Source organism: Somniosus microcephalus, chromosome 34 (assembly GCF_052327205.1).
Source record: "Somniosus microcephalus isolate GS21.2 chromosome 34, FLI_Smic_1.0, whole genome shotgun sequence".
Lineage (NCBI taxonomy): Eukaryota > Metazoa > Chordata > Chondrichthyes > Squaliformes > Somniosidae > Somniosus > Somniosus microcephalus.
The window spans coordinates 23,209,889-23,235,607 of record NC_141020.1 but is presented as its reverse complement, the minus strand read 5'-3'; the positions used below and the strand labels follow the sequence as shown (position 1 = coordinate 23,235,607).

Sequence of the window (25,719 nt, the reverse complement as noted above, 5' to 3'; positions counted from 1 at the left end):
AGAATAAAACTAAAACCTGCAGGCAATTTTCTGCCCTCTCTCTTCCCAGTGTATATTCCAAGAGGCTAGTCTTCCTCCAGTACCTCACTCAAGGACCTTATTCATGTCAGCCGTGACTCAGTGGGTAGCACCCTCGCCTCTGAGTCAGAAGGTTGTGGGTTCAAGTCCTACTCCAGAGGCTTGAGCACAGGATCTACGCTGACACTCCAGTTCAGTACCTACCAGCCTCTCTTTATTCAGTAGCACATATGTGCCTTTGGCCTTTGTTCCCAGATAGACAGCATGATCACTTTTAATCGTGCTGTTTATAGCACAAAATCTAGGCTGACACTCCAGTGCAGTGCTGAGGGAGTGCTGCACTGTCAGAGGTGCCGTCTTTCAGATGAGACATTAAACTGAGGCCCTGCCTGTCCTCTCAGGTAGATGTAAAAGATCCCATGGCACTATTCGAAGAACAGCAGGGGGAGTTCTCTCTGGTGTCCTGGTCAATATTTATCCCTCAACAAACATCACTGGAAAAAAATTATCTGGTTATTATCACATTGCTGATTGTGGGATCTTGCTGTGTGTAAAGTGGCATTACAACAGTGACTACACTTCAAAAGTACTTCATTGGCTGTAAAGCGCTTTGGGACGTCCTGAGGTTGTGAAAGGCGCTATATAAATGCAAGTTCTTTCTTTCTTATGAGCCCAGGCAGTGATTGCCAGCAGGCTGTTCGAATATGGCCGAGCATCACAGCCGAGCCAATCCTTGGCCTTGCTGCCTGCCCCACTTAGATCCTGTGATCTGAGGTGTTGCAGGAGCAAGGGTTGGAAGGGTTAATCCCCTCCTAAGGGGCACCCAGTGCCATTCCCAGAGGAAAATGATGCAGGGGATGTCGTTAGACCGCTCATGCTAATCCAACACTTGCCCACCTGTTGCAGGTACAGGCACTGCTCCCCTTTTTCACTTCCTTGTACCTGGGAAGTAAGTTCTCCAGGTGGATTTGAGAGACATATCGGGGCCTATGATGCTGATTATTTAAGAGCAACGCTGTAAATGCAGTTTCTTCATTTACGTACATGTGTATCAGGATGGTACTGCTGATAGTAATCATCGAACACACTCTAACTGATTTAAATGGTGTTGAAAACAAGAATTTTTAGGAACAGGAAGAGGACACCCTTTTGATTGATCTCCACCCCATTTACCCACTTAATTCATTCTCTCTCCAGCAATGTATCTCATTTGTTTTTTGAAAGAATTTTGTGGTTTTTTTCTGCTGACTTATTCTGCAACTGTATTCCTCTTTGGGTGACAGTACTCACTAACTAATGTTCTATTTTTAAACCCGTGATCCCTGAAATTTGAGCCCTTCACCATGTTGTTCAAACCTTTTGCAATCCTGCATGTTTTTAATTGTAGGCTCAGGAGAGTGTTCTCTCCAAAGTGTTACGGTGACGTCACTTCTGAATGCTTTTGTAAATCTGTCTTTTCTGATTGGCAGAGTACTGTGGATAAGCTGATAAAGAAGACAAACCTGGCACTGGTGATTGGTACACACTCATGGCGGGAGCAGTTTATGGAGGCCATTACAGTCAGTGCTGGTGAGATGACATTTTAATTTCCCTCTCTCAGCGTTCGAGCAGTGGTTGTCTATTAGAAATTGCTGACTACCCATAGGAGTAGCTATGCCGACACCGATTTAGCCACATGCACTAATTTTAGTAGGAAACACCTTACACAAATATACTCCACGTGTGAATAGTTACTTTAAAAAACTACCACTATTCAGTAGCCAACAAAGTAAAGCTCTCACGACAATTAATAAACACTCTCACACACTGCTTTTCGTCTTACCATTTTACCAACAGAAGCACATAAAGCACAAAACACATACGGTAGCCTAGTGGTTATGTTACTGGACTAGTAATCCAGAGGCCGAGATTAATGATCCGGAGACGTGACTTCAAATCAATTCAATTAAATAAATCTCGAATAAAAAGCTAGTATCAGTAATGGTGACCATAAAACTATCGGATTGTCGTAAAAAACCCATCTGGTTCACTTATGCCCTTTAGGGAAGGAAATCTGCCGTCCTTACCTGGTCTGGCCTACGTGTGACTCCAGACCCACAGCAATGTGGTTGACTCTTAAATTCCCTCTGAAATAGCCTAGCGAGCCACTCAGTTGTACAAAACCGCTATGAAAAATAAGAATAACACTGGACTGACCACCCGGCCTAGGCACCAGCTTCAGACACGACAAGGGCACATCCAGCCCAGTCGACCCTGCAATGTCCTCCTCACTAACATCTGGAGACTTGTGCCAAAATTGGGAGAGCTGTCCCACAGACTAGTCAAGCAACAGCCTGACATAGTCATACTCACAGAATAATACCTTTCAGCCAATGTCCCTGGGTATATCCTGTCCCACTGGCAGGACAGACCCACCAGAGGAGGCAGCACAGTGGTATACAGTCAGGAGTGAGTGGCCCTGGGAGTCCTCAACATTGACTCCGGACCCCATGAAGTCTCATGGCTTCAGGTCAAGCATGGGCAAGGAAACCTCCTGCTGATTACCACCTACCGCCCTCCCTCCACCACAATCTGTAACCACCTATCCCTCACTCTAACACAGCACTCCTCCATGTTGAACACCACTTGGAAGAAGCACTGAGGGTAGCAAGGGCACAGAATGTACTCTGGGCGGGGGACTTCAATGTCCATCACCAAGAGTGGCTGGGTAGCACCACTACTGACCGAGCTGGCCGAGTCCTGAAGGACATAACTGCCAGACTGGGCCTGTGGCAAGTGGTGAGAGAACCAACATGAGGGAAAAACAAACTTGACCTTGTCCTCACCAATCTATCCGTCGCAGATGCATCTGTCCATGACAGTATTGGTAGGTGTGACCACTGCACAGTCCTTGTGGAGACGAAGTCGCATTTTCACACTGAGGACACCATCCATCGTGTTGTGTGGCACTACCACAGTGTTAAGTGGGATAGATTCAGAACAGATCTAGCAGTTCAAAACTGGGCGTTCATGAGGTGTTGTGGGCCATCTGAAGCAGCAGAATTTCATGGCCTGGCACATCCCTCACTCTACCATTACCATCAAGCCAGGGGACCAACCCTGGTTCAATGAGGAGTGCAGGGGAGCATGCCAGGAGCAGCACCGGGTGTACCTGAAACATAGAAACATAGAAGATAGGAGCAGGAGTAGGCCATTCGGCCCCTCGAGCCTGCTCCGCCATTCAATGAGCTCATGGCTGATCCTCCAAATTCAGTACCCTGTCCCTGCCTTCTCCCCATACCCCTTGATCCCTTTAGCCTTAAGAAATATATCCAACTCCTTCTTGAATATATTTAATGAATTGGCCTCCACCGCCCTCTGTGGTAGAGAATTCCACAGGTTCACCACTCTCTGGGTGAAGAAATTCCTCCTCATCTCAGTCCTAAATGGCTTAACCCTTATCCTTAGACTATGACCCCTGGTTCTGGACTCCCCGGCCATCGGGAACATCCTTCCTGCATCTAGTCTGTCCAGTCCTGTCAGAATTTTATAAGTTTCAATGAGATCATCTCTCATTCTTCTAAACTCCAGCGAGTACAAGTCCAATCGACCCAATCTCTCCTCATACGTCATTCCTGCCATCCCAGGTATTAGCCTGGTGAATCTTCGCTGCACTCCCTCCATGGCAAGAACATCCTTCCTCAGATAAGGCGACCAAAACTGCACACAATACTCAAGGTGCGGTCTCACCAAGGCCCTGTACAACTGCAGCAAGACATCCTTGTTCCTGTACTCGAACCCTCTTGCTACGAAGGCCAACATACCATTTGCCTTCTTAACCGCCTGCTGCACCTGCATGCTTACCTTCAGCGACTGGTGCACAAGAACACCCAGGTCTCTTTGCACTTCCCCTTCTCCCAATCTATTGCCATTCAAATAATAATCTGCCTTCCTGTGTTTGCCACCAAAGTGGATAATCTCACATTTATCCACATTATAGTGCATTTGCCATGTTTCTACCCAATCACCCAACCTGTCCAAATCGTATTGGAGTTTCACGACATCCTCCTCACAGCATACCCTCCCACCCAGCTTTGTGTCGTCTGCAAATTTAGAGATACTACATCCAATTCCCTTGTCCAGATCATTAATATATATTGTGAACAGCTGGGCTCCTAGGACCGATCCTTGCGGTACCCCACTAGTCACTGCCTGCCACTCGGAAAACGACCCGTTTATGCCAACTCTTTACTTTCTATCTGCCAACTAGTTCTCTATCCAAGTCAATACCTTGCCCCCAATCCCATGTGCCTTAATTATGCACGCTAATCTCTTATGCGGGACCTTATCGAAAGCCTTCTGAAAGTCCAAATACACCACATCCACTGGTTCTTCCTTATCTATTTTACCAGTTACATCCTCAAAAATGAGGTGCCAACCTAGGGAAGCTGTAACACAGGACTACATGCATGCTAAACAGCGGAAGCAGCATGCTATAGACATATCTAAGCAATCCCACAATCAACGGATCAGATCAAAGCTCTGCAGTCCTGCCACATCCAGTTGTGAATGGTGGTGGACAATTAAGCAACTAACAGGAGGAGGCGGCTCCACGAATATCCCCATCCTCAATGATGGCGGGACTCAGCACGCAAGTGCAAAAGACAAGGCTGAAGCATTTGCAACCTTCTTCAGCCAGAAGTGCCGAGTAAGTGATCCATCTCGGCCTCCTCCTGAGGTCCCCACCGTTACAGAAGCCAGTCTTAAGCCAATTCGATTCACTCCACATGATATTAAGAAACGGCTGAGCGGACTGGATACAGCAAAGGCTATGGGTCCCAACAACATCCCGGCTATCATGCTGAAGACTTGTGCTCCAGAACTAACTGTGCCTCTAGCCAAGCTGTTCCAGTACAGCCTAACCTGACAACATCGAAAACTGGCCAGGTATGTCCTGTCGACAAAAAGGATGACAAATCCAATCCAGCCAATTACCGCCCCATCAGTCTGCTCTCAATCACCAGCAAAGATGGAAGGTGTCGTCAACAGTGCTATCAAGCGGCACTTACCAAAAACCTGCTCACCGATGCTCAGTTTGGTTTCCACCAGGACCACTTGGCTCCAGACCTCATTACAGCCTTGGTCCAAACATGGACAAAAGAGCTGAATTCCAGAGGTGAAGTGAGAGTGACTGCCTTTGACATCAAGGCAGCATCTGACTGAGTGTGGCATCAAGGAGCCCTTGTAAAACTGAAGTCAATGTGAATCAGGGGGAAAACTCTCCACTGGCTGGAGTCATAGCTAGCACAAAGAAAGATGGTTGTGGTCGTTGGAGGTCATTCATCTCAGTCCCAGGACATCACTGCAAGAGTTCCTCAGGGCAGTGTCTTAGGCGCAACCATCTTCAGCTGCTTCATCAATGACCTTCCCTCCATAATAAGGACAGAAGTGGGGATGTTCCTGATGACTGCACAGTGTTTAGTGCCATTCACAACACCTCAGATAATGAAGCAGCCCATGCCCGCATGCAGCAACATTCAGGCTTGGGTTGATAAGTGGCAAGTAACATTCGTGCCACACAAGTGCCAGGCAATGACTATCTCCAACAAGCGAGAGACTAACCACCACCCCTTGACATTCAACGGCATTACCATCGCCGAATCCCCCACCATCAACATCCTGGGGGTCACCATTGACCAGAAACTTAACTGGACCAGCCACATAAATACTGTGGCAACAAGAGCAGGTCAGAGGCTGGGTGTTCTGTGGCAAGTGTCTCACCTCCCGACTCCCCAAAGCCCCTCCACCATCTAGAAGGCACAAGTCGGGAGTGTGATGGAATATGCTCCACTTGCCTGGATGAGTGCAGCCCCAACAACACTCAAGAGGCTTGAAACCATCCAGGACAAAGCAATCCACTTGATTGGCACCCCATCCACCACCTTAAACATTCACTCCCTCCACCGTACCATGGCTGCAGTGTGTACCATCTACAAGATGCACTGCAACAACTCGCCAAGGCTTCTTCGGCAGCACCTCCCAAACCCACGGCCACTACTACCTAGAAGGACAAGGGCAGCAGGCGCATGGGAACACCACCACGTCCAAGTTCCTCTCCAAGTCACACACCATCCTGACTTACATAGAAACATAGAAGATAGGAGCAGGAGTAGGCCATTCGGCCCCTCGAGCCCGCTCCGCCATTCAATGTGATCATGGCTGATCATCCAAATTCAGTACCCTGTCCCTGCTTTCTCCCCATATCCCTTGATCCCTTTAGCCTTAAGAAATATATCCAACTCCTTCTTGAATATATTTAATGAATTGGCCTCTACTGCCTTCTGTGGTAGAGAATTCCACAGGTTCACCACTCTCTGGGTGAAGAAATTCCTCCTCATTTCTGTCCTAAATGGCATACCCTTTATCCTTAGACTGTGACCCCTGGTTCTGGACTCCCCGACCATCGGGAACATCCTTCCTGCATCTAGTCTGTCCAGTCCTGTCAGAATTTTATAAGTTTCAATGAGATCCCCTCTCATTCTTCTAAACTCCAGCGAGTACAAGCCCAATCGACCCAATCTCTCCTCATACGTCATACCTGCCATCCCAGGTATCAGCCTGGTGAATCTTCGCTGAACTCCTTCCATGGCAAGAACATCCTTCCTCAGATAAGGCGACCAAAACTGCACACAATACTCAAGATGTGTTCTCACCAAGGCCCTGTACAACTGCAGCAAGACATCCTTGTTCCTGTACTCGAACCCTCTTGTGACAAAGGCCAACATACCATTTGCCTTCTTAACCGCCTGCTGTACCTGCATGCTTACCTTCAGCAACTGGTGCACAAGGACACCCAGGTCTCGTTGCACTTCCCCTTCGCCCAATCTATTGCCATTCAGATAATAATCTGCCTTCCTGTTTTTGCCACCAAAGTGGATAACCTCACATTTATCTACGTTATATTGCATCTGCCATGCTTCTGCCCAATCACCCAATCTGTTCAAATCATACTGGAGTTTCTCGGCATCCTCCTCACAGCACACACGCCTGCCCAGCTTTGTGTCGTCTGCAAATTTGGAGATATTACATCTAGTTCCCTCGTCTAGATCATTAATATATATTGTGAATAGCTGGGGTCCAAGGACCGATCCCTGCGGTACCCCACTAGTCACTGCCAGCCACTCGGAAAAAGACCCGTTTATTCCAACTCTTTGCTTTCTGTCTGCCAACCAGTTTTCTATCCAAGTCAATACCTTGCCCCCAATCCCATTTGCCTTAATTTTACACGCTAACCTCTTATGCGGGACCTTATCGAAAGCCTTCTGAAAGTCCAAATATAGCACATCCACTGGTTCTCCCTTATCTATTTTACCAGTTACATCCTCAAAAAATTCCAGTAGATTAGTCAAGTACGATTTACCTTTTGTAAATCCATGTTGACTTTGTCCAATCTTGTCACTGTTTTCCAAGTGCTCAGCTATTACATCCATTATAATGGATCTAGCATTTTCCCCACTGCCGATGTCAGGCTTACCGGTCTGTAATTCCCCGTTTTCTCCCTACCACCTTTTTTGAATAGTGGGGTAACATTAGCTGCCCTCCAATCCATGGGTACTGTTCCAGATTCCATCGAATGTTGGAAGGTGATCAGCAATGCATCTACTATTTCTAGGGCAACTTCCTTAAGTACCCTAGGATGTAGATTATCAGGCCCTGGGGATTTTTTGGCCTTCAGTCCCATCAATTTCCTTAACACCATTTCCTTACAAATAATGATTTATTTCAGTTCCTCCCCTTCATCAGACCCTATGTTCCCCAACATCTCTGGGAGGTTATTTGTGTCCTCCTTTATGAAGACAGAACCAAAATATGTATTTAATTGGGCTGCCATTTCTTTGTTACGCATTATAAATTTCCCTGATTCTGACTGCAAGGGACCTACGTTTGACTTCACCAATCTTTTTCTCTTAACATATCTATAAAAGCTTTTACAGTCAGTTTTTATGTTCCCTGCAAGCTTACTCTCATATTCTATTTTCCCCTTCTTAATTAATCCCTTTGTCCTCCTTTGTTGAATCCTAAACTGTTCCCAATCCTCAGGTTTACTGCTTTTTCTGGCCAATTTATATGTCTTCTCCTTGGATCTTATGCTATCCCTAATTTCCCTTGTTAGCCACGGTTGAGTCACCTTTTTTGTTTTATTTTTATGCCAAACTGGGATGAACAATTTATGTAGTTCATCCATGCAGTCTTTGAATGCTTGCCATTGCCTATCCACCGTCAACTCTTTGAGTGACATTCCCCAATCAATCCTACCCAACTCGTGCCTCAGACCATCATAGTTTCCTTTATTTAAATTCAGGACCCTAGTCTCTGAGTCAACTGCTTCATTCTCCATCTTAATGAAGAATTCTATCATATTATGATCGCTCTGACCCAAGGGGCCTCGTACAACAAGATTGCTAATTAATTCTTTCTCATTACATAATACCCAGTCTAAGATGGCCTGATCTCTGGTTGGTTCCTCGACATATTGGTCCAGGAAACCATCCCGTAAACACTCCAGGAATTCCTCCTCCACAGTATTGTTACTAATTTGGTTAGCCCAATCTATATGTAGATTATAAAGTCACCCATGATGACTGCTGTGCCCTTATTGCACGCTTCTCTAATTTCCCTTTTAATGCCATCCCCAACCTCTGCATTACTGTTTGGAGGTCTATATACCACTCCCACTAACATTTTCTGCCCCTTGGTATTTCTCAGTTCTACCCATACAGATTCCACATCATCAGAGCTAATATCCTTCCTTACAATTGTGTTAATCCCTTCTTTAACCAGCAATGCTACCCCACCTCCCTTTCCTTTCTGCCTATCTTTCCTGAATATTGAATACCCCTGGATGTTGAGTTCCCAGCCTTGGCCACCCTGGAGCCATGTTTCCGTAATCCCAATCAAATCATATTAGTTTACCTCTATTTGCGCAGCTAATTCATCCACCTTATTCCGAATGCTCCTTGCATTAAGACACAAAGTCTTCAGGCTTGTTTTTTTAACGCTCTTAGACCTTTTAGAATTATTATTTACTGTGGCCATGTTTGATTTAAACCGTTGATTTCTTTGACTGCCACTTTTGTTTTTCTCCTTCCTATCTTTTGCTTTTATCCTCGTTTCCCTTTCCTCTGTCCCGCTGTTCAGGTTCCCAACCCCCTGCCATTTTAGTTTAAACCCTCCCCCAGAGCACTAGCAAACGCTCCCCCTAGGACATCGGTCCCGGCCCTGCCCAGGTGCAAACCGTCCGGTTTGAACTGGTCCCACCTCCCTCAGAACCAGTTCCAATGTCCCAGGAATTTGAATCCCTCCCCCCTGCACCATTCCTCTAGCCACGTATTCATCTGAAATATCCTTCTATATCTACTCTGACTAGCACGTGGCACTGGTAGCAATCCTGAGATTACTACCTTTGAGGTCCTATTTTTTTAATTTACCTCCTAACTCCCTAGATTCAGCTTTTGGGACCTCATCCCGTTTTTTACCTATATCGTTAGTGCCTATATGCACCACGACAACTGGCTGTTCACCCTCCCCTTCCAAAATGTTCTGCAGCCGCTCTGAGACATACATAGATACATAGATACATAGAAGATAGGAGCAGGAGTAGGCCATTCGGCCCTTCGTGCCTGCTCCGCCATTTAATGAGATCATGGCTGATCCTTTAATTCAGTATCCCGTCCCCGCCTTCTCTCCGTAACCCTTAACCCCTTTTGCCCGTAGAAATATATCTAATTCCCTCTTAAATATATTTAATGAGCTGGCATACACTGCCCTCTTTGGCAATGAGTCCTTGACCCTTGCACCAGGGATGCAACACACCATCCTGGAGTCTCGTTTGCGGCCGCAGAAACGCCTATCTATTCCCCTTACAATAGAATCCCCTATTACTATAGGTCTCCCGCTCTTTTTCCTCCCACCCTGTGCAGCAGAGCCACCCCTGGTGCCAGGATGTTGGCTGCTGCTGCCTTCCTCTGATAAGCCATCCCCCCATCAGTATCCAAAGCGGTATATCTGTTTGAGAGGGGGATGTCCACAGGGGACCCCTGCACTACCTGCCTGCACCTACTATTCTGTCTGTTGGTCACCCCTTCCCTTTCTGCCTGTCCAACCTTTGCCTGCGGTGTGACCAACTGCTCAAACGTGTTATCCACGAATTCCTCAGCATCGCGAATGGTCCAGTATGAATCCAATCACAGCTCCAGCACCGCAATGCAGTCTGCCAGTAGCTGCAGCTGGATACATTTCCCGCACACATGGTTGTCAGGGACACAGGAAGTGTCCCCGAGTTCCCACATAGCGCAGGAGGAGCATGCCACGAGGCCGAGCTCTCCTGCCATGACTTACCCTTTAATTAATTGAAATTAAATTAAATCAAATCAATCCCACCAATTACACTACAGTTAAATGATATACTTAAGGGGCCTGGCTTACCAACAGTCCCTGCTACACCACAGAGACCTTTAAAACTATAAAACACAGAGTTAAAGTTTAAAAAGAGAGAAATACTCACCAACCAATCACTTACCTGCTTCCTGGTGACGTCACACTTTGATTACTTTTTACTTCCCTCCCTCTGAGCTCGGAGACTGGTATGCCTCTCGAGCCTCGCTGCCGCTTTTATTTACCTCCGGTGCTGCCTCGCTCCAATCAGGTCCGCTATGGGGCCTCTCGAGCCTCGCTGCCGCTTTTATTTACCTCCGGTGCTGCCTCGCTCCAATCAGGTCTGCTATGGGGCCTCTCGAGCCTCGCTGTCGCTTTTATTTAGCTCCGGTGCTGCCTCGCTCCAATCAGGTCCACTATGGGGCCTCTCGAGCCTCGCTGCCACTTTTATTTACCTCTGGTGCTGCCTCGCTCCAATCAGGTCCGCTATGGGGCCTCTCGAGCCTCGCTGCCACTTTTAGAAGTATATCGCCATTCTTTCATCGTCGCTGGGTCAAAATCCTGGAACTCCCTACCTAGCAGCACTGGAGTACCTTCACCACACGGACTACAGCGGTTCAAAAAGGCGGCTCACCACCACCTTCTCAAGGGCAACTAGGGATGGGCAATAAATGCTGGCCTTGCCAGCATAGCCCACATCCCAGGAATGAAAAAAAAACATGCCTACGCCATGTGAATACGAGTATTCCTAAACCTCTGCCTCTGTCTCCTTCTTTAAGACGCAATATAAAACCTACCTCTTTGATCAAACTTTTACATCTGTCCTAATATCTTATGTGGCTCGGTGTCAAACTGTTATCGCTCCTGTGAAGCACATTGGGACGCTTTACTACATTAAAGGCGCTATATAAATGCAAGTTATTATGATAAGGGGTAAGCCATTTAGGACAGAGATGAGAAGGAATTTCTTCACCCAGAGAGTGGTGAACCTGTGGAATTCTCTACCACAGAAGGCAGTTGAGGCCAATTCATTAAATATATTCAAGAAGGAGTTGGATATATTTCTTAAGGCTAAAGGGATCAAGGGATATGGGGAGAAGGCAGGGACAGGGTACTGAATTTGGAGGATCAGCCATGAGCTCATTGAATGGCGGAGCAGGCTCGAGGGGCCGAATGGCCTACTCCTGCTCCTATCTTCTATGTTTCTATGATGCCCCACGACTGTGTCCATTACTCATTTTTGTATTTACCAATTAACACATGTGCCAAATGTATTCAACAACACTGTGTTCGAGGAGCAAGCAGAGCAGAATAGAGTTGAAAGGTCAAAGGAAGGTGGAATACCGGTCAGCATCTTTGTACAATTACCTCTGCAAGTTCCTTACACCAACATTTACAACAGAGGAGACTCTGAGGCTGATGATGCAGCCAGGGTAGGAGATTTGAGAGAGGTGTTCAAAATCATGAAGGGTTTTGATAAGAGTAAATAAGGAGAAACTGTTTCCAGTGGCAGAAGGGTTGGTAACCAGAGGACACAGATTTAAGATGATTGGCAAAAGAACCACAGGTGACATGAGGAAACTTTTTTTACACCGCGAGTTGCTGTGATCTGGAACGCACTGCCTGTAAGGGTAGTGGAAGCAGATTCAATAGTAACTTCCAGAGAGAATTGGATAACTACGGGAAACTTTCGATTTACCGGCCCCTAAATAACCGGAAATGTCGGTTACCCGGCAAAATTCAGTCGGTTCAGGTAACTTTTATTACTAGTACAGCAACAAATGGAGGAAGGCAAGGATTTGGCTGCAGCTGTTGCTAAGCTACAGAGACGCTTGCAACTTGTGGATGTTGTACAGGGTTTGTTGCTTTATACGGAGCTCTAAGGTCCGTATCTTTTACTATAGCGTTCGGTTATCTGGAATTGTTGATGAACCGGCACCACGTCGGTGCCGGATAACAGAAAGTTTCCTGTACTTGAAGAGAAATGCACAGGGCTATGGGGAAAGAGCAGGGGAGTGGGATTAATTGGATCATTCTACCAAAGAGCCGGCACAGGCACGATGGACCGAATGGCCTTCTTCTGTGGTGTATCAGTCTATGATCCTACAATGCTGCTGTGTTCAACCTATCCCAATCGACCTGACCTTGCACGTTAATGCTTATTTAAATATTTTATAGTTGCATTCCAGGCATGCAGCATATGGGGGGTCACAATGCCAAGTGCCAACACAAATTGAAGAAACAGCTTGCATTTATAGTGCCTTTAACATCGAAAAACGTCGCAAGACGCTTCACAGACGTTTAATCAGATAAAAATGAACACTGAGCAAAAGGAGAAATTAGGATCAAAAGCTTAGTCAGTGGTGGGTTTTAAGGAGAGTCTTAAAGGAGGCGAGGCGGAAGTGCTTAGGGAGGGAACTCCAGAGCATCGGGCCTTGATGGCTGAAGGTACAGCCACCAATGGTGGGGCAAAGGGCGAGCGGAATGCACAGGAGGCTAGAGTTGGAGAAATAGTTCTGGGGGATTGTCGGAGTGGAGGAGGTTACAGAGATACGGAGGGGTGAGACCATAAAGGGTTTTAAACATGAGGATGAGAATTTTTAATTAGAGGCTTCAGGGAACCAGGACCCTATCTATATTATCAAGGGTGATGGTTGAGGAGGTCTTGGTGCGAGAGAGGATAAGGGCAACAGAATTTTGGAGCTGAAGGCTGCTGGCTGCCTGTATAGGGCCTCAAACTGTGGGTATGCCAAACACTGGTTCACTCTGTATACACAAAACCTGAAAGAGAATACAAGTGTTGAAGACACCAGATTTATTTTCAAGCAGGGTCTGGGGCGTGTCCTCACAGAAAATTTAGATTTTTGACAGTTTAACTGATGCATTTTCTAATATTTTGGAATCTATAAAGAACGTGGGGACTTCATCTAAAATGGAAGGGGTTTTTGCTCAATTTAATATAATCTCTAGTTGCCAATTTTGAGATTAATTCTTTTTTTATTCCTATCTTAAAAATTCTCTCTACCAGCAACAGCGGATAATTTTGTTTAAATTTTTATTTAAATTGCCTAACATCAAGTAGAGGAGTTATCTTAGGGGGAATGTTAGTTGGAAGCAGGGTTTGGGCAGGCTGGGCTGGGTGTTCCAAGCTGGCCTGCATGTCTAGTCCACACTATGTGGTTTACACATAGGCCATGATTTTTCTCCACTATTCTGCCCCAAATCAGGTGTGACAACAGGGAAAATTGGGTGGTGAGGCCTCCGCCCACTCGACCTTAATTTTCCGCCCAATGACCCACTTCCCTTCCATCCACTCCTTTTACTGCTGTTCCCCAGGTGAAAGGAGGCAGTAGCCTGGGGAGAGATAGTAATGTTGTAAATGGAGGGAGAGGGCCCAGTAGAGAGGCCTCCTCTCCTTTACTTGCTGAAGACCTTGCTTGGTGGGCATGTGTGCTGTGAGGAGGATGCCGAGAAACTCCAGTATGATTTGGACAGGTTGGGTGATTGGGCAGATGTATGGCAGATGCAGTATAATGTGGATAAATGCAAGGTTATCCACTTTGATGGCAAAAACAGGAGGGCAGATTATTATCTGAACAGCAATAGATTGGGAGAAGGGGAAGTGCAACGAGACCTGGGTGTCCTTGTGCACCAGTTGCTGAAGGTAAGCATGCAGGTGCAGCAGGCGAGTAAGGCGGCAAATGGTATGTTGGCCTTCATAGCGAGAGGATTCGAGTACAGGAGCAAGGGTGTCTTGCTGCAGTTGTACAAGGCCTTGGTGAGACCACACCTTGAGTATTGTGTGCAGTTTTGGTCGCCTTATCTGAGGAAGGATGTTCTTGCCATTGAGGGTGTGCAGTGAAGATTCACCAGACTGATACCTGGGATGGCAGGAATGACGTATGAGGAGAGATTGGGTCGATTGGGCTTATACTCGCTGGAGTTTAGAAGAATGAGAGGGGATCTCATTGAAACTTATAAAATTCTAACAGGACTAGACAGACTAGATGCAGGAAGGATGTTCCCGATGGCGGGGGAGTCCAGAACCAGGGGTCACAGTCTAAAGATAAGGGGTAAGCCATTTAGGACAGAGATGAGGAGGAATTTCTTCACCCAGAGAGTGGTGAACCTGTGGAATTCTCTACCACAGAAGGCAGTTGAGGCCAATTGATTCAATATTTTCAAGAAGGAGTTAGATATATTTCTTAAGGCTAAAGGGATCAAGGGATATGGGGAGAAGGCAGGGACAGGGTACTGAGTTTGGATGATCAGCCATGATCTCATTGAATGGCGGAGCAGGCTCGATGGGCCCAATGGCCTCCTTCTGTGCTGTAACCATTCTATGATTCATCCTCTATTGAAGTCAAAATGAGAATGTGAAGGTTCTATGGGATGGGCTGAACTTCACGTATAATTCGGTGTTACATACGCTGATCCAGGTTCTGTGATATTAGGAAAGTTAGTGAAGCATGACTTTGTTTGTTTAGTAAATTAGTTTTATGCTGTAAGTTAATGAAACCTGGCGTTCCAGTTGTTTGCTATTGTTTTAATTTCTACTTTTAACAAATCTGATTCAAAAATTATAGCCTAAGGCGTACAATCTGACAGTGATTACTTAGCTGTCATCTGAACTTTAACAGCATCATTCTCAGTGAGCAAATTACAGTAACAACCCTGGGCAATGCTACTTTATCAGTTATTCTATGTACAAGGTCACACTGCAGTTCATAGGAAGTGAGGGATCATATGTGAAAAGAAGTAAATACTTGCATTTATATAACGTTTATATAGCACCTATCACAAGCCTCAGGTCGTCCCAAAGCGCTTTACAACCAGTGAAGTACTTTTGAAGTGTAGCCACTGTTATAATGTGGGACTGGTCCTTGATGTTGAGCATGAGAAAAATATCTGGCATAACTCAAAAACAATTGAATAAATTTATAATCACTGGCAGATCTCTTATGGCATTGCTGATGGATACCTGGATATCAGCCAGGGAGAGAATTAGTTAGTTTGGATAGCAACATGGGACCAGGGAGTGGAACAACAACTACTTACATTTATAAGGTGCTTTTAACGTAGTAAAATGTCCCAAGGCACTTCATAGGAGCGTTATTAGACATAATTTGACACCAAGCCAGATAAGGAGATATTTGGACAGGTTGGTCAAAGACGTAGGTTTTAAGGAACATTAAAGCAGGAGAGGTTTAGGGAGGGAAGTCCAGAGTTTAGGGCCCAGGCAGCTGATGGCACGGCTGCCAATGGTGGAGCGATTAAAATCGGGGATGCGCAAGAGGCCGGAATTGTAGGGCCACAGAGATCTCGGAGGGTTGTAGGACTGGAGGAGATTACAGAGACAGGGAGTGGCGAGGCCATGGAGGGATTTGAAAGCAAGGTTAAGAATTTTTGGAAATCGAGGTGTTTCCAGACCAGGAGCTAATGTAGGTCAGCGAGCACAGGGGGGATAATGGATGAAGGGGACTTGGTGCGAGGTAGGATATGAGCAGCAGAGTTTTGGATGAGCAGCAGAGTTTTGGAGGGTGGAAGATGGGATGCCGGTCAGGAGAGTGTTGGAATAGTCAAGACTAGAGGTAACAAAGGCTATTAGGATAGAAGTCTGGAGTTAAATGTGGGTTTCAGCAGCAGATGAGCTGAGGCAGGGATGGAGACGAGTGATGTCACAGAGGTGGAAGTAGGCGGTCTTGGTGATGGAACAGATGTGGTCGGAGGCTCATCGAGGTCAAATACGACGCCAAGGTTGCGAACCGTCTGGTTCAGCATCAGACAGTGACCAGGGAGAGGGATGGAGAGAGGGTGGCTAGGGAACGGAGTTTGTGGCGGGGACTGAAGGCAAAGAGTTGGATGAAGTGTGAGCCACAGCCAGAATTAAATGGGATGGGATAGAAGTCTGGAGTTAAAGCTTCGATGTAGCAAGATCTGGCAAGTGGGAGAGGCAAGATCCTGGTGCAAACTGGGTGGAGGCATTCCTCGTGTGGAGGTTGGCAGCGGCAGGGTTCTTGGACCGGAGATTCTTGGGGCTGAGGCTGGGAGGGGCAGGGTTCTTGGACCGGAGATTCTTGGGGCTGAGGCTGGGAGTGGCAGGGTTCTTGGACCGGAGATTCTTGGGGCTGATACTGGGAGGGGCAGGGTTCTTGGACCGGAGATTCTTGGGGCTGATACTGGGAGGGGCAGGGTTCTTGGACCGGAGATTCTTGGGGCTGAGGCTGGGAGGGGCAGGGTTCTTGGACCGGAGATTCTTGGGGCTGAGGCTGGGAGGGTTCTTGGACCGGAGATTCTTGGGGCTAATACTGGGAGGGGCAGGGTTCTTGGACCAGAGATTCTTGGGGCTGAGGCTGGGAGAGGCAGGGTTCTCGGACCGGAGATTCTTGGGGCTGATACTGGGAGGGGCAGGGTTCTTGGACCGGAGATTCTTGGGGCTGATACTGGGAGGGGCAGGGTTCTCGGACCGGAGATTCTTGGGGCTGAGGCTGGGAGTGGCAGGGTTCTTGGACCGGAGATTCTTGGGGCTGAGGCTGGGAGGGGCAGGGTTCTCGGACCGGAGATTCTTGGGGCTGATACTGGGAGGGGCAGGGTTCTCGGACCGGAGATTCTTGGGGCTGAGGCTGGGAGTGGCAGGGTTCTTGGACCGGAGATTCTTGGGGTTGATACTGGGAGGGGCAGGGTTCTCGGACCGGAGATTCTTGGGGCTGAGGCTGGGAGTGGCAGGGTTCTTGAACCGGAGATTCTTGGGGCTGATACTGGGAGGGGCAGGGTTCTTGGACCGGAGATTCTTGGGGCTGAGGCTGGGAAGGGCAGGGTTCTTGGACCGGAGATTCTTGGGGCTGAGGCTGGGAGGGGCAGGGTTCTTGGACCGGAGATTCTTGGGGCTGAGGCTGGGAGGGGCAGGGTTCTTGGACCGGAGATTCTTGGGGCTGAGGCTGGGAGTGGCAGGGTTCTTGGACCGGAGATTCTTGGGGCTGAGGCTGGGAGGGGCAGGGTTCTTGGACCAGAGATTCTTGGGGCTGAGGCTGGGAGGGGCAGGGTTCTTGGACCGGAGATTCTTGGGGCTGAGGCTGGGAGGGGCAGGGTTCTTGGACCGGAGATTCTTGGGGCTGAGGCTGGGAGCGGCAGGGTTCTTGGACCAGAGATTCTTGGGGCTGAGGTTGGGAGGGGCAGGGTTCCTGGACCGGAGATTCTTGGGGCTGAGGCTGGGAGGTGCAGGGTTCTTGGACCGGAGATTCTTGGGGCTGAGGCTGGGAGGGGCAGGGTTCTTGGACCGGAGATTCTTGGGGCTGAGGTTGGGAGGGGCAGGGTTCCTGGACCGGAGATTCTTGGGGCTGAGGCTGGGAGGTGCAGGGTTCTTGGACCGGAGATTCTTGGGGCTGAGGCTGGGAGGGGCAGGGTTCTTGGACCGGAGATTCTTGGGGCTGAGGCTGGGAGGGGCAGGGTTCTCGGACCGGAGATTCTTGGGGCTGAGGCTGGGAGGGGCAGGGTTCTTGGACCGGAGATTCTTGGGGCTGAGGCTGGGAGGGGCAGGGTTCTCGGACCAGAGATTCTTGGGGCTGAGGCTGGGAGCGGCAGGGTTCTTGGACCGGAGATTCTTGGGGCTGAGGTTGGGAGGGGCAGGGTTCCTGGACCGGAGATTCTTGGGGCTGAGGCTGGGAGGTGCAGGGTTCTTGGACCGGAGATTCTTGGGGCTGAGGCTGGGAGGTGCAGGGTTCTTGGACCGGAGATTCTTGGGGCTGAGGCTGGCAGGGGCAGGGTTCTTGGACCGGAGATTCTTGGGGCTGAGGCTGGGAGGTGCAGGGTTCTTGGACCGGAGATTCTTGGGGCTGAGGCTGGGAGGGTTCTTGGACCGGAGATTCTTGGGGCTGAGGCTGGGAGGGGAAGGGTTCTTGGACCGGAGATTCTTGGGGCTGAGGCTGGGAGGGGCAGGGTTCTTGGACCGGAGATTCTTGGGGCTGAGGCTGGGAGGGTTCTTGGACCGGAGATTCTTGGGGCTGAGGCTGGGAGTGGCAGGGTTCTTGGACCAGAGATTCTTGGGGCTGAGGCTGGGAGCGGCAGGGTTCTTGGACCAGAGATTCTTGGGGCTGAGGCTGGGAGGGGCAGGGTTCCTGGACCAGAGATTCTTGGGGCTGAGGTTGGGAGGGGCAAGGTTCCTGGGCTGGAGATTCTTGGGGCTGAGGCTGGGAGGTGCAGGGTTCTTGGACCGGAGATTCTTGGGGCTGAGGCTGGCAGGGTTCTTGGACCGGAGATTCTTGGGGCCGAGGCTGGGAGGGTTCTTGGACCAGAGATTCTTGGCGGTTGAGGCTGGCAGGGTTCTTGGACCAGAGATTCTTGGGGCTGAGGCTGGGAGGGTTCTCGGACCGGAGATTCTTGGGCCCGAGGCTGGGAGGTGCAGGGTTCTTGGACCGGAGATTCTTGGGGCTGAGGCTGGGAGCAGCAGGGTTCTAGGAGTTGAGGCTGGGACTGAGACTGGTGAGAATGGCAGAGTCAGTTCTGTATTATATGCACTATTACTATTTATGATTTATTACACGTCCTTGCACTGTTTTTCCAGTCACGGATACCTCGGGCAGAATTCAAAAGCTCAAGGTTGACACTTTTGGGAAATGGGAAACACGGGTTTGAGCTGGCCCATGGTGTGCTTTCAGTCTAGGCACTATTCTGAAATGTGGTCTATTTTCTTTTGTCAGGTGATGGTGAGGACGATGATGATACCCGGGAGGAGAAGCTGCCTTCTTGTTTTGACTACGTCATGCACTTCTTGACAGTCTTCTGGAAAGTTCTCTTTGCCTTTGTCCCTCCCACTGAGTACTGGAACGGCTGGGCCTGTTTTATCACCTGCATGGCTGTGATTGGTTTGCTCACAGCTTTCATCAATGATCTGGCTTCACATTTTGGCTGCACAGTGGGGCTGAAGGATTCCGTTACCGCCGTGGTTTTTGTGGCACTTGGCACCTCTGTACCAGGTAATTAACGGGACGGCAGCAGCAAAGCAACATTAGCCAGTAAACAGTACTGCGAGAGAAATCTGCCACAACTACCCGAAACACACGGGGTAGAAACCCATTGAGTGGTAGCGCAAAACGGGCATTATCGCACTGGCCACCCGTTATACACTCCACCCCATATTCAGTTCAATTGACATGAATGAAGTATTTCATGTGGCCATACGATACCACCCTTGGTGAGACCACACCTTGAGTATTGTGTGCAGTTTTAGGACATCTCCTCTGGGCTGGAAAGAAACTTGCAGTGGGAGGGGGTGGATCCAGTTGTCGTGGTCCATGTTGGTACAAACGACGTAGATAGGACTAGGAAGCCGGTTCTGTTAAAGGAGTATGAGCAGCTAGAGGTCAAATTAAAAAACAGAACCTCAAGGGTAATAATCTCGATTATTACCTGAGCCACGAGCGAATTTGGCTAGGACAAATAAAATTAGAGAGTTAAATGCGTGGCTCAAAGACTGGTGTGGGAGAAATGGGTTTTGCTTCCTGGGACACTGGCACCAGTACTGAGGCAGGAGGGAGCTGTTCCGTTGGGACGGGCTTCACTTGGCCAGTGCTGGGACTAGAGTCCTGGCGGATCATATAACTAGGGCTGTAGAGAGGGCTTTAAACTAACTAGTTGGGGGGAGGTTCCTAGAGAGCAAATAATAAAAATCACAACAGAGAAGGTCATAGACTTAGGTAGCAGTGGGGAAATGAAAAACCAGAGCGTGTCAGGAAGGGGCAGAAGGTATGGAGTAAAAGGTAAAGTAATAAAAAGGGCAAAAGCAGGAACTAAGTGTCACAAAACATATTTGAAAGCTCTCCATCTGAATGCACGTAGCATTCGTAACAAAATAGACGAGTTAATGGCACAAATAACGACATATGGGTATGATCTTGTGGCCATTACAGAAACATGGCTGCAGAGTGACAATGCCTGGGAATTAAACATACCAGGTTATTTAACGATCAGGAAGGACAGGCAGGAAGGAAGGGGAGGTGGGGTGGCTATGTTAATAAAGGAAGGAATCACTGTAATACAGAGAAATGATATTGGGTCAAAAGATCAGGATAATGAAACAGTTTGGGTGGAGATAAGGAATAATAAGGGGAAAAAAACACTAGTGGGCGTAGTCTATAGGCCTCCGAACAGTTGCAACTCTGTTGGACGGAGTATCAATCAGGAAATAGTTGAGGCTTATAATAAGGGAACATCTATAATTATGGGGGATTTTAACTATCATATTAATTGGACAAATCAAATTGGGCAGGGCTGCCTTGAGGATGAGTTCATTGAGTGTATTAGGGATGGGTTTCTTGAGCAGTATGTAACTGAACCGACCAGGGGGCAAGCAACCTTAGATCTGGTCCTGTGTAACGAGACAGGATTAATTAAAAATGTCCTAGTAAAGGATCCCCTTGGAATGAGTGACCATAACATGGTTGAATTCCATATTCAATTCGAGGGTGAGAAGGTTGGATCTCAAACAAGCATGCTAAGCTTGAATAAAGGAGACTATGAAGGTATGAGAGCGGAATTGAGTAGAGTGGATGGGGAAAATAGATTAAAGGGTAAGACGATACATGATCAGTGGTGTACATTTAAGGAGTTATTTTACAACTTCCAAAAAATATATATTCCACTGAGAAGAAAAGGGTGTAAAAGAAAAGACAGCCATCCATGGCTAAGTAAAGAAATTAAGGATAGTATTCGACTAAAAACAAGGGCATATAAGGTAGCCAAATCTAGTGGGAGGATAGAGGATTGGGAAAACTTTAAAAGACAGCAAAAAATAACAGAAAGATTGATTAAGGGAAGATAGATTATGAAAGTAAATTAGCAAAAAATATAAAAACAGATAGTAAGAGTTTTTATAGTTATATAAAAAGAAAAAGGGTGGCTAAAGTAAATGTTGGTCCCTTAGAGGATGAGACCGGGAAATTAATGGTGGGAAATATGGAGATGGCAAAAACACTGAATGAATATTTTGTATCAGTCTTTACAGTAGAAGACACTAAGAATATCCCAACACTGGACAAACAGGGGGCTATAGGGGGGGAGGAGCTAAACATGATCAAAATCAATAAGGAAGTGGTACTCGGTAAAATAATGGGACTCAAGGCGGATAAATCACCTGGACCTGATGGCTTACATCCTAGGGTCTTGAGGGAAGTGGCGGTAGGGATTGTGGATGCATTGGTAATAATTTTCCCAAACTCCCTGGACTCAGCAAAGGTCCCGGCAGACTGGAAAACTGCTAATGTAACACCCTTATTTAAAAAGGGCAGTATACAGAAGGCTGGAAACTATAGACCGGTTAGCCTAACATCTGTGGTAGGTAAAATTTTGGAGTCCATTATTAAGGAGACAGTAACAGGACATTTGGATAATCATAATTTAATAGGACAAAGTCAGCATGGTTTTATGAAGGGGAAGTCATGTTTGACAAATTTGTTGGAGTTCTTTGAGGAAGTAACATATAGGGTGGATAAAGGGGAACCAGTGGACGTAGTGTATTTAGACTTCCAAAAGGCATTTGACAAGGTGCCACACAAAAGATTATTGCTTAAGATAAAAAATCACGGGATTGGGGGTAATATTCTAGCATGGATAGAGGATTGGCTATCTAACAGAAGGCAGAGAGTTGGGATAAATGGTTCATTCTCAGACTGGCAATCAGTAACTAGTGGTGTTCCGCAGGGGTTAGTGCTGGGTCCCCAACTCTTTACAATCTATATTAACGATTTGGAGGAGGGGACCAAGTGTAACATATCAAAGTTTGCAGATGATACTAAGATGGGAGGGAAAGTAGTGAGTGAGGAGGACATAAAAAACCTGCAAGGGGACATAGACAGGCTAAGTAAGTGGGCAGAGATTTGGCAGATGGAATACAATACTGGAAAGTGTGAGGTTATGCACTTTGGCAGGAAAAATCGTAGAGCAAGTTATTATCTTAATGGCAAGAAACTGGAAAGTACTGAAGTACAAAGGGATCTGGGGGTCCTGGTGCACGAAACTCAAAAGGTTAGTATGCAGGTGCAGCAAGTGATTAAGAAGGCCAATGGAATGTTGGCTTTCATTGCTAGGGGGATAGAATATAAAAATAGGGAGGTATTGCTTCAGTTGTACAAGGTATTGGTGAGACCGCACCTGGAATACTGCATACAGTTTTGGTGTCCATACTTAAGAAAAGACATACTTGCTCTCGAGTCAGTACAAAGAAGGTTCACTCGGTTAATCCCGGGGATGAGGGGATGGACATATGAGGAGAGGTTGAGTAGATTGGGACTCTACTCATTGGAGTTCAGAAGAATGAGAGGCGATCTTATTGAAACATATAAGATTGTGAAGGGGTTGGATTGGGTGGATGCGGGGAGGATGTTCCCGATGATGGGTGAAACTAGAACTAGGGGGCATAGTCTTAGAATAAGCGGCTGCTCTTTCAAAACTGAGATGAGGAGGAACTACTTCACTCAGAGGGTGGTAGGTCCATGGAATATGCTGCGCCAAAAAGCTGTAGAAGCTACATCATTACATAAATTTAAAACAGAAATAGACAGTTTCCTAGAAGTAAAGGGAATTAAGGGTTACGGGGAGCGGGCAGGAATTTGGACATGAGTCTAGGTTCGGATCGGTCATGGCCCTGTGGGTAGCGGAGCGGGCCCAGGGGCCGTGTAGCCTGATCCTGCTCCTATTTCGTGTGTCTAATTCTGTTAGATTCAGGAGATGGTTCTGTGATAGTAGATTGGCAGTTAGGATCAGATCAGCCATGATCTTATTGAATGGCGGAGCAGGCTCGAGGGGCCGATTGGCCTACTCCTGCTCCTATTTCTTATGTTCTTCTTATGTTCTTATGTTTTGGTCGCCTTATCTGAGAAAGGATGTTCTTGCCATGTAGGGAGTGCAGCGAAGATTCACCAGACTGATACCTGGGATGGCAGGAGTGACGTATGAGGAGAGATTGGGTCGATTGGGCTTATATTCGCTGGAGTTTAGAAGAATGAGAGGGGATCTCATTGAAACTTGTAAAATTCTAACAGGACTAGACAGACTAGATGCAGGAAGGATGTTCCCGATGGTTGGGGAGTCCAGAACCAGGGGTCACAGTCTAAGGATAAGGGGTAAGCCATTTAGGGCAGAGATGAGGAGGAATTTCTTCACCCAGAGAGTGGTGAACCTGTGGAATTGTCTACCACAAAAGGCAGTTGAGGCCAATTCATTAAATATATTCAAGAAGGAGTTAGATATATTTCTTAAGGCTAAAGGGATCAAGGGGTATGGGGAGAAAGCAGGGACCGGATACTGAATTTGGATGATCAGCCATGATCTCATTAAATGGCGGAGCAGGCTCGAGGGGCCGAATGGCCTACTCCTGCTCCTATCTATGTTTCTATGTTTCACCTGCCAAACGTCAACCGTCCAAGTTGAATTTCACCCCCGAAGGGCTTAAAGCACCATGTGAAATTTTAAACAAGTTAAAGTTCTTGTTAAGATAACAAAGGAATTGAATTTACATTACCATGTTCATTATTAATATCACATCATTTCAACTATTTACAGTTTAGTAGACATTGAGCTTGTCGTGGGGATCACCATCAATTTGAGCCGTTGACATTTTCTCTGAAGCCTGAAATGTGTCTGCAATCACTGAGCCTCTTATTCTTGATCCATTTCCCTTTAGCATCTGTGAACCTATAAGCTTTGTTCTACCTCCTCCACTAATATTAAAGCCCCTTGTACAGTCCTCTGCCAGAACAACCTGAACCAGGTAAAGATGGATGTGTCATATATTCTCTATTCCCTAGTATCCTATAAAGGGCAAATATTTCCCAGTGTTTATTCAGCTCTTCTGAATCTCCACACTGTAAGAGCAAATATCAACCATGAGAGCCTTTCCTATTTATCGGACTGGATAAGTACATCAGGTGAGTTATAATACTAGGCAACCCCATAGAATGACACACGGATTTGCAGGGGTGGATATCTAGTACTTCATTCTGTCCCGGTATCTTTGCTGTTTTCTAATCTGTAAACACTATGAAAGCTCACCTCCACAAAGTTATATCATTTTCTTCAGGTCTTACTGTGCTATATAACATTCCCTGGAAGGGCAGGCTAGAAATCTGCAATGTTGTGTAAGAAGCAATGCAAAATTGACTTTCCCTTAACCTTTCCATTCCTCTCCACGGTAAGTGACTTGGTTCCACAGGAGGCATAGATCCATTTAGGGCTGATGGTCAGGAAGAACTTCATTCAGAGTTATCAATATTTGTACTGGGCTTTCAGGTAGGGTAATGGAGGTGAAAACCTTGAATTCATTCAAGGTCCAGTTGAATAACATAATGGAGGCAACTGCATTTTTTTTTATTCGTGGACGGATGAGCTAAGAGAAGCCGTTCTCATCTGTATTTATTGTGCAGTCTTGTGATGTTGTGATTCACAGTCGCCTGAAGACCGAGCTAAGCAGAGATTGGGAATCTAGGCCTAGAAATTTCTCCTGGAGTGAAAAGTAAATTAAATCAGCTTGAGATTTTTTGCAATTTGTTTTTCTGAATTTTCAGGAACAAGTAATTTTGAGCCTTGAGACTTGTGGAGTACTGGATTCGCTGCACTGCACACACAGCTGAGCATCCTATCAGAACACATCTGCAATAATACCGCTGAGGCACTTGTTAATGATCTGTGGTGCAGAAGAACTGCATTTCATGACTCCAGCGATAGTAAGCAAATTTGTTAAAAATGGAGGATAGAAAGCCAAAATACAAAGCCTGCTTCACAGACTATCCATCCCAGGCTCATTGATGCCATGGGAGAGAGTCAGATGTGGCACTTCATGATGGAAGGGCAACACCCACATAAATAAAGGATACCCCGTGCATGGGAAGAGGTCACAGTGATGACGCAAAAGCATTGTGCACCCAGCGGATTGAAGAGAGGATCAGGCTGCATGACCTTATGTGAAGCAATGAACACTCAGGTGAAATCCTGATCAGTCCATATACGTGTACATCAGCAAGTTACAGCTGACAGAAATATCTGCCTAAGTCGCAGGACTAACAGAACACAAATGCAAATTAGCTAGTAAACGGTTCCATGTGAAACAGCAAAGGAAAGAAGCGTAAATTCATGTGAAGCTAATAAATAGCCCACATATGCACACAATATGAACTTGTAGGTGACTAGTTAACTGTAAGGCTAGCAAGAACTGATATTAATATTTGAGCAAGTGCATTAGACCAGTGGAGCTAGCAAGGTCACCAAAATATTATTGGACCACGTGCGAGAGCACAGACA

At 47.0% G+C, this 25,719-nt stretch overlaps 1 protein-coding gene and 1 long non-coding RNA gene across 3 annotated transcripts in view; one reads left to right on the top strand and one right to left on the bottom strand.

Moving 5' to 3' along the window:
* LOC147096878 (uncharacterized) overlaps positions 1–25,719 on the bottom strand; it is a 159,172-nt gene that overhangs the window by 92,266 nt on the left and 41,187 nt on the right. The gene's annotated exons all lie outside the window — the stretch shown is intronic.
* The window catches only part of LOC147096879 (sodium/calcium exchanger 3-like), a 715,867-nt gene that overhangs the window by 671,346 nt on the left and 18,802 nt on the right, over positions 1–25,719 (top strand). The window contains exons 6-7 of the mRNA XM_085973580.1: positions 1,488–1,587; positions 19,128–19,403. Of these exons, the coding sequence (XP_085829706.1) occupies positions 1,488–1,587; positions 19,128–19,403 (376 nt within the window). The remainder of the gene's footprint in view (positions 1–1,487; positions 1,588–19,127; positions 19,404–25,719) is intronic.